Genomic DNA, 12,258 nt, shown 5'->3' with positions numbered 1-12,258 from the left:
CTTTTCAATTTTTCCACAATATAAGGGGATCTTTTATTGTAAGATACTCCATTTACAATCCATCGTGGAGATGATGACGAAGGAAAATCATAGCTTTTTCTTTGTCCTGATTGGATGTCATATTTTCCTTGTTAATTGTTTCTCCCAAGTTCATAGCATCCAGGTGAATTTTGGCATCGAGCACCCATGACAAATAATTATTGTCATTAATGTCAAGGGCTGCGAATTTAATTTTGTAAGATTTATCATGGCAACACTATCACAAAATATTATATTTATATTAGAAATTTAATATATACTAAATATGTGAAATAACATTTAATTTATTAATTATAACGAGAGAGAAAAACTGACATACCTTTAGAACCTACCTTTAGTGGAAAAACGACAGGAGCTCGTGTTGTTCCCGTTGTGCTCGTTTAGAGAAAATATAATATGATAATATATTTATATAATAATATTAAATATATAAAATATAATATAGCATAAAATAACTAAAATTAGAGAATTAGATAATATGAAAATTAATAGAATTTTGAAGTGGAATTCTCACCAAAGTATGATTTTAAGATCCATCAAATGACACTATTTATAGGCAAAGTGGCAAGTAGAATGTGAACATACATGGACACCAAACACAAATAATTACAAGACACGTGAACAACATGAAGGGTAACACGAGGCTTTAGGCACTAAGCAATGGGTATTTATTGATTATTATAATATTCATAATAGATAATATGAAAACTAAGAAATTTTGAAGTGGATTTCTCACCGACATGCAATCTTTTGAGATCCACCAAATGCCACTATATTTATAGGCAAAGTGGTACGTAGGATGTGGACTTACAAGAACACCAAACATAAATTATTACAAGGAACATGGACAATATCACTAGAAGAATTTTGGGCTTTAATGTCGGTTTTAAACCGATGTTAAAGGGCTTTAATGTTGGTTGACAACCAACATTAAAGATAGTGTTATTAAAGCCCTTTAATGTCGATTGTCTTTAATGTCGGTTTTAAACCGACATTAAAAGGTTTTAATAACACTATCTTTAATGTCGGTTGCAACCGACATTAAAGTCCTTTAATGAAATTTACAACCGATATTAAAGCCAGAATCTGTCCGTTTTATCAATTATTGTCCGTTCTTTTAAATTCCGTTTCCGAATCCATTATTTTGTCAAAAAGTATAACATGTCACATCATCATCGAACACTGTGGCTATGACATATTATTTATGTATGGATTGCAAATCTATTACATTTAATCCACAAATTCTACTATAAATTTATAATTTAAAAGGTCGTATAATAATTCCACTCTTGAAAACACAAATTACAAGTAATACAAACATTATGATTTTACAAACATTATGAGTTTACTGTCCCTCTCCAATTAGTAAGTATGGATCCCTTCATAATTCTTCTTGAACAGACTCCCCCAGCTTCAGCTGTGTCTGGTTATAGGTATCTTTGTCTGACCATTGTTGTTCAAAGGATCACAAACAAAAAAGGTTTAAGACAGGATTGAAAGTGAAAATGTGATCAGAATTCATATTCCATTAATCGTGTTTATTTGGAATGTGTGTGAATGGTACATTCAAGGCAAAATTCTTTACTAGAGTTACCAAAGAAAAAGTATAAAGAGGTTGCGATATCAAATCTTTATTTTTTTGTTGCACCTGCAAAACAAGAAAACTCAAAAGTTGAATAAATGAGAGAATCTTCTTTTTAAAACTATGAGTCATCAACTAAAACTTATTAAAACTGTGAGTCAAACATTCTTTTAGTGTATTTAATTAGTATAATGCACATGTTCTCAAGCCAATCAATCGTTTAGTTCCTGCATCTATCGCTTAGCTCCAACGGCCCATCGTGTAGCTCAATCGATTAGTAAACGATCTCGTGCATAGGCTATCGTTTAGCTACCACACCCATCGTTTTCCTCCATCGTTTAGCGTTGACGCCTTATCATCTAACGCATTCGCCTATCGCTTAACGTCATCGCCTATCGCTTAGCATTCCACCTATCGTGTAGCGTGTCTGCTCATCGTCTAGTGCATCACGGCTATCATCTAGCACTCATGCCCATCACGTAGTGCCATCGTGTAGTCTATCGCTTAGCGCCCATGCATCGTCTGTCATACAATCGTCCAGCACCTGCCTACACGATCTTCCAACGCCCGCGCATCTACTATACGATCGTCCAGCACCCACCTACACGATCATCCAGTGCCCACGCATCTGTTGTACCATCGTCCAGTGCCCGTGCATTTCTACACGATCATCTAGCGCATCGCTTAGCTCCACGCATCTGTTATACGATCATCTACCTCATCATTTAGCTCCCTGCATTGCTACACGATCGTCCACCGCCCGCCTACACAATCGCCTACCTCATCGTGTAGCGCTATCCATTTGCTACACGATCGTCTACCCAGTGCTTTGCGCTCAACATTTCGCTTTCACTGTTCTTGCTCACACATACCCAACGCAAAAGCAACTCTTGGCAACGCCTCTTGCCAATACTTCAATAAAGTATCATATACAACAAAACCATTAATCAAATTGAATTTCAAAGGCCATAGACACATAAAAAGGCCCAAATCTAGGAGTAGAGAGACATATTGAAGTGAAACCGTAACTGGCTTTCATTGAGACATTTACACAAACAGTTGAGAGGCATAACATAAGAACAAAAATTGTTGTGAGTTTAAGAGAGGAAAGAAAATAAGAGCATATTGATTTGGACGAACGACAAACGGCGAACTTCAGATCTTCAAATTTTGGACTTTAGATCGAATGACGAACGACGGCACACGGATCTGGGCGACTTCAAATCTGGACTTCAGATTCGGGCGACTGGGTGTGGCCGATGATGGACGAAAGAGAGGATCTACACCACGGACGACTGGGTGCGACTTCAGATCCGAGCCAGATCTACACCACAACAGATTTTTCACCCACGATCGATGGACGAATGGCAAGGGTTTGGAAGAGAGAAGTGAGAAAGAAGAGGGTCTGAAGAGGGAAATGTGAGAATGGAAGAAAAAGAAAATAGGGGGAGAGGGAAGAGGGAAAAATGAAAAAAAATGGGGGGAAAATAGAAAATAGGGAGAGAGTGAAGAGGGAAAAATTAAGCGTGTCTTAATGTCGGTTTAAAACCGACATTAAAGGTACCCCTACAATGTCGGTTTAAAACTGACATTAAAGATCCACTTTTTTTAAAAAAAAAAAATTGACATTATACATCCAATTTCACTTTTTTCAAATGACATTAAATCCCAAAATTCTTGTAGTGTATGAAAAATGGCACATGACTTTTAGGATACTAAGCATTGGACATCTATTTTTATGATATTTATAATATAATTGTATTTGTTCGTCTAAGCTAATATTTTTTTTCTTATCTTTTTCAAAAAAATAATTTTTTTTCTTATCTCCCTTACTTTTCTCTAGATTCTTCATTTTTTTCAAGCATTTTTGTCGCAAAGGTTTCCTTAATTATATTTTTTCTTTCTAAAACTCTTTCTTCCCCTTTCTAATTTGTTTATCTCTCTAATATTTTTTCTTTTAAACTGTGGTCCCTCCTCTATATTTCAAATTTTTATAAATATTCTTTTCTCCAAAAGATTTATTCTTTTCTATAATTTTTTTTGTGTCAAAATTTTATAAAATCTAGTTTATAAATTTACTTACAACTTTACCACTGAAATTTTATGTTAGCGCTTAACTATTTAATATAAAATTCTATTATTAATTACTAATATTCTAAGTAATATATATTTATTTAATTTTTAGAAATTAAATTAAATAATTTTAATTTAATTAATATTTAATTAAAAATTCAATTATTTATATTTTAAGTGATTAAACCATAAATTAATATAATAATCTATTAAATAATGTTAATTAATCTATTACTACATTGTATGTTCTCTTAAATTTAATTAAATAGTTATTTAGGTTTGGTTCTTATATATAAAATTGGTAAATCAAACACATATATTTAACTTCCCGATATTAATTATCTCACACGTCTAAACACATGTAATACTTATTTTAGACATGTAAAATGCATACATTTAAATCTCACACTTTTAACATTCATACTGATAAACCAACGTATCTAATCGAAGGGACTTGAAGGTAAATTTATATTTTCTTTCACCAACCTCATTAAAAAGGAAGAAGAAATGTAAACCAAAATTTCGGTGCATTTAATTTGGTGTCCCATGGTTGTGACATTGATTAAACATCAAAAGGGCAACAAGCTTTAATTTGTTCTTATAAATTACATAAAAATAATAAACCCAACTGCAGAAGTATAGCCGTGTGGAAGAATCATTCTACATTTCTTCCTTTAAAAAAAGAAAAACAAAAATATATGTAATTTTGTTTAGTATAAATAGGAGTGGGATATGGGTTATTTAAATCATGAGGCTCTTGATCTCAATATATATTAATGTTAGTTGAGTTAAGCTAATTTTGACATCAAATAATGGCCTCTTTCAATAATGGTGTTCCTCGTAGAAATGCAAACTTTCAACCAAGTGTGTGGGGAGATTACTTCCTTTCCTATCATTTCCAAACTTCGGTACACATTGATATATATGATTTCAAAATTTTTGTTTTCTCTCGTTTGTGATTTTTGTTGGTTTGCTTGATCATGAAATGTTTTTGTTTCATGTTGTTTATTTTGTTCGCTAGATATGCATTTTAAGATTTATTTAAAATTGTTGTAACTTTTAAAATAATTATTAAGAGTATGTGAAATTGGTTAAAATAATTATTTAAAAGTTTATATGATTTGAAATGCAACTAACTTTTTTTAGTTTAATTTGCTTGATAACTTTTTTTTTCATAAAAATGATTGTTATAAGAAATTAAATCAATAAAAATTTGAGAATAGAGATGTGAGAAAGTAAATTAGTATGATAAATTTGAAATAGCTAGGTAAATGGCTAGAGAAGGTACCAATTTTTAGGAAAGCTAAATCTAAAAGTTAATATCAATTAAATAGCTTTTGCTCATTAAAATATATCAAAAAGTGATTTCGGGTAAATTATAAAACCTCTATTTAGTTTTTAGTTTTTGAAAATTAAAACTTATAAACACACTCATTTCACCTCTAAATTTATTGCTTTGATATCTACTTTTTACTCATGATTTCAAAACGAAGTCCATTTTTAAAAAAAATTTAAAAAATTAGTTATTGGAATTTGGAATTTGGATAAAAATTCAATTATTCTACTTAAGATTCATACAAATCATAACAAGAAAATTACAGAAAATAGACTTAATTTTCAAAAACCAAAAATAAAATATTTACCAAATAAGACCTAAATAATTTATTTCACAAAACAGCCTACATAGTTAGATGTTTTTATATAATACCTTTTTATGCTTTTTACACAATCCCAAACGGACCTTAATCCCGAACATTTGGATGGTCAAATTTCTCATCTAAAATGTCTAGATTATTAGATAATTGCTAGCTAGTATTCTTTCTTATAAGTTTTTCATTAGCCAAACTCTTAACATATTTATGATCAATGAAAATGATATAGAGAAAAATATTAGAGAAAATATATATTGATTTATATACCTCTAAACTCTGAGAATTTTATTAATTAAAATCTTGAACTATCAATTGTATTAATTTAGACATTAAACTTTATAAGTATACAAGTGTTATATCCTCTATCATATTTTGTTTAGATAAAAATTGTGTGAGAAGGTCGTAATTTTATTTCGTGATGTACAAGTATAAGAATATGTTTGAAACTAACTACATTTCCTATAATTAGTTATGTTTTCTTTTTCAAAAAAATTAAATCTTGCTTGAAGTTTAGTTTCAAAGGAACAGGTTATCTACCTAATGGCAATAACATATGATGTGTGTTATCTTCATGGACAAATATTACGAAAAATGAGGAGGAAGAAGAGGAGATGGTCATGAAACAAGTTCAAGAACACAAAGAAGGAGTGAGGAGAATTTTTGGAGCTGCTGAAAAGTGTTCAGAAAAGTTAATTTTGATTGATTTAATCCAACGCCTAGGTTTGTCATACCACTTTGAAGATGAGATTAATGAAATTCTTGACCATATCCAAAGTCATGATAATGTTGATGAAGAAGATGAGGATCTTTACATCATGGCTCTTAGATTTCGATTACTTCGACAACAAGGTTTCTTTGTTTCTTGTGGTAAGTCTCATTCTAAGTCATTTTACCATATTATTTTTTTGATTTACCAGATAAATTAATATTAATATTATTATTATTATTTTACCTATTTATTTAACTTCTTCAAACAGGGATATTCAATAAATTTACAAATGAAAGGGGAGAGTTCAAAGAATCAATTACAAAGGATGAAGCTGGTTTATTAAGTTTGTATGAAGCATCCCACTTGAGAACGAAGGGAGAAAATATATTGGATGAAGCATTAACTTTGACAACTACTCAACTTGAAACAATGGCCATGGATTCCAACTCTCCATTCTCTGAAGAAGCTAAATATGCTTTGAAGTGGCCAATTTGTAAAGCTATGCCAAGGTTAATGAGTAGGCAATATATATCTCTCTATCACAACAATCCATTGAAGAATAGTGTTTTGCTCACTTTTGCAAAGTTGGACTACAATGCTCTACAAAGGCTTTACCAGAAAGAACTAGGTGAACTTTCAAGGTGATGCTTTATCCTTATAAATTTCAAAAACAAAAAATTAAATAAAATGATTTTTAAATGGGGCCTAAATGGTCAACAAATGCAGATATTAACTTTTTATCCAATTTACCTTTCTTTAAAAAAAGAAAAAAAAAAATCTAATTCCAAGTGTGAATATATACATAGGTGGTGGAGGGATCAGAAGTTTATGGAACAATTATCTTTTGCAAGAGATAGGGTGGTGGAATGCTATATTTGGGCATTGGGAGTATACTATGAACCAAAGTACTCAACCAATAGAAGAATATTTGTCAAAATTATTTATTTCATAACCATAATTGATGATGTGTATGATGCATATGGCATACTTGATGAACTTCAACTTTTCACCCAAGCGATTCAAAGGTTTATCTCTAAACTCTTTATTTAATTTAGTGTTTAGATGTAAAGCTTGCCTAACTAGTTTTACCCTGTAGTCAATAACATTCACCTTCAATATTCTTTTTAGTGTAGTAATGATTTTGAGCAATAGAATTTCAAGGTTACATTGTTTCAAAGATTGTTCTATGGTTTTTCTTTCAAGTATAATTTCATATTAATAGATCATAAGGTGAATATATAATCTAATAGGATGCATTACTAAAAATACTAAATGATCAAATATAGTTTAGAATCATTACAAAAATTATATATATGATATATACGTGTAAATTATTTCAATAATGTGATCTCGTTTAAATGACCAACGATCAAAATGGGTAGCCAGATACCTCCACAATAGTAGGATATTTTGCAACTCGTGCATAAACTTTATGATTTCATTTTGGAACTAGCCAAAGGCCTGGATCCCTCCCTTCAATTCCTTAGCCAATATAGGACTTTTCACCCAATACCAACATGTGTGAGAATTTAAAATATTAAAGAAGTGTCGTTATTCTAGCCTAATCACTTGAATGTTTGATTAAATTTCAGGTGGGATATCAAGAGCGTTGACAAACTCCCAAATTACATGAAAGGTCTTTATGAAGCTATACTTGAATTTTATCGAGAGATTGAACAAGATATGTGCATGGACAACAATATTAAATTCACATTTGATTGTGCAAAAGAAGCGGTAAATTCTATTATTGGACTAGTTTGGTTTCATATATATTTTTTGGGAAGCCGTTAAAATACCAAAACTAAAAAAATTTGTTTGCAAGTTTGAAAATTTGTTGAAGACCTAACAAGTAAAATTCAATATTAAATTTAGAGAAAATGACTTTACAAGGATTTGAACTTCGAATGTTTTTTTTTTATATATACTATGCTTAAATCACTCTAAAAGCTTGAATTGATAGAATATGGTGAATTTAATATGAAACTTGTGGGTGTTGGACTATCCCTATCTCTTCCCAGGCAGCCATGTGCTAAATTTCTTTAGTAAAAAATGATGTTTAATTTTATTTATACTATGTAAAGTTAAGAGAAGTAGGAGACTAAGCTGTAGCTAATCAATTGTTACCTATTTAATATTATATCACCACCTCACCGAAGAAGTCTCTTTCTAATTTATTTTAGTTTGGAGTTTTGGCCACAGATGAAAAGGCAATGCAGAGCTTATTTGGAGGAAGCTAAATGGTTCAATGAAGAATATGTGCCAACAACAGAAGAATACATGAAATTTGGTGTAATTTCTATTGCCAACTATGTTTTGGCTTCAGTTTGCTTCCTAGCTTTGGGAAATGTTGCTTCAGAAGAGGTTTTCCAGTGGGTCCAAGGTGAACCCATGCTTCTTAAAGCAGCTGGAGTAATTGCCAGACTCATGAATGACATAACATCCCACAAGGTATGGGCAATATATATATAAAGAAGTTATCCTTATTATAAAAAATGATAATACAAGTATACAAAGTTGGGAGTACCAGATGTTTGAGATTTATGGACCTTGATATCATATATTATATAAACCATCTAAAAGACCAATTGGCAATGAAAAGTGTAATTCATATATATCCACTATGTTGGCCTACATTTTGTTGTTGTTTTCATTCTATTTATTAAAGACATACTTTAAGATTTCACCATGCTTTTCATTATAGTTTGAACAAGAGAGAGGCCATGTGGTTACTGCAGTTCAGCGCTACATGAAACAATATGGAGCAACGAAAGGAGAGGCCATAGCCGAACTTAAAAGACAAGTGGTGGAAGCTTGGAAAGATTTAATAGAAGATTATATCAAATTGTGTGGAAAGTTTCCAAATGTGATCCTTCATTTGGGGTTGAATCTCACTCGAGCAGCAAACTTCTATTATAAAGAGCGAAATGGTTTCTCTTTCATCGATGGAGAAACTAAACATCTTATTACCTTATTACTCACCATGCCAATTTGATCCTATCTATACAGTACTTTGTGCTTTTAATGAAAAACGAGTTTTTGCAAATATTATTATAATTATTTTTCTAATAAGCAAAACGTATTATATTCTTTTGTTATATGTATTTCAATGAAATTTACTATGTTTAATAATACTTTTTTGTTACGTATTCAGTGTATTTGGCTACCTTATGAATTCAAAATATATGTCCAGAGAAGCGTGTGATTCGAATCCATTAATTTCTTCTTTGAGGATTAATGTTTTAACCAGTTGAACTGAATTATGTCATCATTGACAGGGTGATGGAATTTTAATAACTACATTGTATTGACATTTGAATTATATTGTTCAATATACATTGCCACATCACATTATGGGTCACTTTAAGAATTCTGGAGTCGCCACTAATAATATTAAAAACATGATTCGTCACTTAATTAAAAAAAAAGTACTATTGGTCTATGTAAATTCATAATTGAGCTCAGGAGTCATTTGTGTATAGATGAGTACTAGCACCATACAACACCCATAAAAACGTTACCAAAATTTATCTTTTATTACTCAATTAAAAAAATAAGGTCCACAAAAAATTATTTGCTTTGTTTTTAAGCGTCTCATGTTTATTGGCTCACATTTTAGAAATAGAACATGAACTAATAATTGTGAGTGGCATCAAAGCCATTAAGTAAATTGAAAATTTATTTTGGATTCTCAAAATAATTTCATACACCTCGAGAACATTATAACATCAAACTTTGATGATTCTAATCTCCGTCGTCGGAGTTTAATGAGAAATTTCATATATTTAAGGAATTTAACTTCTAAAAAGTGAACACTACTAAGTCTCATTTTAAATTAAAAATTGTTATTGATGGTTGAAATGCAAATTGTTAATTTTTTAAAGATGATTTCAAATTTAGAACTTTAAATTAGGGAAAATTTCATGTATTTATGGACTTTTAACAATAAAACCCATAACGGAACACTACTTTTCTCAAATTTATTCTTTTGTAAAAATATATATTTATTTGCACGAGAATTTTTATGTATTTATGAATTAGAATAATTCACAAAATAACACTATTAATTCTCAAATTTAATTTTGGTCAAGCATTTTGTGTATTTATGGAATTTTAACAAAAACACATAAAGAAAAGACTATTCCGCCTTCAGCCAAATATTAATTTGCTACCATTTTTAATTTAAGAAATATTTGTGATGAATATTTTATTTTATTATTGACTTTACACCTGAGATTAACGATGGATTTGAGATTTATGTAAAAATATATATATAAAATTACAAATTCACCATGACAAATTGGTCACCTATGATAATAATAATTAGGATTAACATTGTGACGTATTAAAGAAAAAAAAAAAAAAGTTACACAAAGCACAAATAAGCAGTTGTAAAAAAGTTACAAAAATGACTCTCTAGTTAGTTAATTGATGTGATAAAAAAACAAATCAAAGCAAGTAGACTCATTAAATAACAAAAAGAATATCACAGACTAACTAACAACAACAAAATCTCATTCGAACTTTAATCCCATGTCATAAGATAAAATTAATTTTGCATATTTAGTATTGATTCTTAGACACAATTTGGCAATTTGAAAGAAAAGAAGAAAAATAAACTCATAGTAAAAATAGAGAGACATCAAAGCTTACCATGGCTTGAAGACTGCAAATTACCTACTTGGGAGACAAAAAAGCAGTATATTGGTGTTCTTTCTACCCATCTCCTTGATTAATGTAAAATTGGGAAGCAAGAAGGAGAAATAATAATTTAAAAAAAAAAAAAAAAAAAAGTCTAATAATGGGAAAGAAATCTTTATCACTTTGGTATCTAATAGAGTAGGTAAAATTGGAAAAGAAAAAAGCTGTGAATTTTGGTGTACTTCCCTACACAATACCTGAAATTCCCTCCCACCCTAGAAGACAGAGAGGAAAAGATTTTGATATTTTAGATTAAAATGAGAGGGATTATGGGAGAAGAAATAGATAGAACCGAGGGAGAAAATTGGGGGAGAGAAGGTGAAAAAGAAATGAGGAAAAAGGTGAGGAGAATTGATGATGGGAGAGTAAAAGCCGAGAGAAAAATGGGAAGGTGGAGATATAGAGAGAAGATAAGAAAGAAGATAGGAAAGACATCGACCTTAGCTCTAGGGCTAGGTTCGATAGATATCAGACCTAATAGACAGACTTTGACATCAATTCTAGGATTGAGCTTGATTTAGTTTGAGAGAACTTTGAGTTTATCTCTATGGCTAGGTTCGAAATAAATGGATATGGTTGGACTTGACCTCAATTCTAGGATCGGACTTGATTGAGTGACAACTTGAGGCAAACAAACACTATTGTAAAAACAAAAGTTCCAATAACAAAGGATAAATGAGCACCACATGACATAATTAAGGTATGTATTGAGAACTGGGAGTAGACCATCATTGTTACAAGAAAAGGGACAAGTTCGAGGCAAAGGACAAACAAACTGAGTACCGTTATAGCCAAAGGTGTCAAAAGCCAAAGAAAGACAAACATCATGTGACATAACTAAGTTATTCGTTGAGAGCCATAGATAAACAAACACCTTTTCATCAAAAGTAATAATCTAGATGACTGAGGTAAAATCTAGCAAAATCTTGAAATTGCCCATGTTTTACAATAATTCAACCTCAATCTTAGAATGTGTTGAATTTTATAAAAATAGAAAAGATCTTGCTAGGCAATAGTCCAACCTAAATCTTGGATAAGGTTTCTTTTAGACCTCGGCTGGGTGCAAGCTTCAACCATAATCATAGATGGCATTGAATTTAATCAAAATTTGAAACCAATGTGATCAAGACATGGTATTGAAAAAGATAGACTAGACTTGTCATATGCTTCGACTAGAAACAATTGTATGAGATACCTATACCAATCTTGGATCGGGTTTGGTTCATTGAACCAGGTTTTAACGCAAGCTTCAATCTCGAATTGAATACCTCACCAAATTTTGTAATCAATCTGAAAACATATCCGATTTGATGAAACTAGAATTGAGGTAGACTTCAACCATAATCTTGGATTAGGTTAAATTTAATCAAAATGGAGGTGACCTTGCTTGACAAGACTTCAACCTCAATCTTGAGTGGAGCTTGTTTGATTTAATGAAACTAGGCTTGGCGTAGATTTCAACAATAATCGTGGATTAGATTGCAATTAATTCAAATGAAATAAAC

General features: G+C 30.8%; 1 protein-coding gene across 2 annotated transcripts; it reads left to right on the top strand.

The window, feature by feature from the left end:
* Positions 1–4,447: 4,447 nt before the first annotated feature.
* Positions 4,448–9,267, top strand: LOC120090543 ((-)-germacrene D synthase-like). Of its 2 annotated transcripts, XM_090306592.1 has the most exons (7): positions 4,449–4,602; positions 5,943–6,213; positions 6,324–6,696; positions 6,862–7,080; positions 7,648–7,789; positions 8,255–8,503; positions 8,757–9,267. In XM_090306592.1, the coding sequence occupies exons 1-7, from the start codon at positions 4,507–4,509 to the stop codon at positions 9,045–9,047; spliced, it is 1,641 nt and encodes a 546-aa protein (XP_090162718.1). In that variant the 5' UTR covers positions 4,449–4,506; the 3' UTR covers positions 9,048–9,267. The 2 variants fall into 2 exon arrangements, with proteins under 2 accessions (XP_090162719.1, XP_090162718.1); XM_090306593.1 differs by lacking the exon at positions 6,862–7,080 and having other exon boundaries at positions 4,448–4,602.
* The last annotated feature ends 2,991 nt before the right edge of the window (positions 9,268–12,258 follow it).

The sequence above is a fragment of the Benincasa hispida genome, chromosome 11, assembly GCF_027475165.1.
Source record: "Benincasa hispida cultivar pf3 chromosome 11, pf3_genome.v1.1, whole genome shotgun sequence".
In the NCBI taxonomy this organism is placed as follows: domain Eukaryota; kingdom Viridiplantae; phylum Streptophyta; class Magnoliopsida; order Cucurbitales; family Cucurbitaceae; genus Benincasa; species Benincasa hispida.
The sequence above is the reverse complement of the archived record's forward strand: the minus strand, read 5'-3'. Positions and strand labels throughout refer to the sequence as shown.

What these genes read in the sequence shown, in the direction of transcription:
- LOC120090543 (XM_090306592.1), top strand. Translation starts at nt 4,507, where the DNA reads ATGGCCTCTTTCAATAATGGTGTTCCTCGTAGAAATGCAAACTTTCAA. An exon ending in GAACTAGGTGAACTTTCAAG is followed by an intron (nt 6,697 to 6,861) that starts GTGATGCTTTAT and finishes ATATATACATAG; the next exon opens with GTGGTGGAGGGATCAGAAGT. An exon ending in TTCACCCAAGCGATTCAAAG is followed by an intron (nt 7,081 to 7,647) that starts GTTTATCTCTAA and finishes ATTAAATTTCAG; the next exon opens with GTGGGATATCAAGAGCGTTG.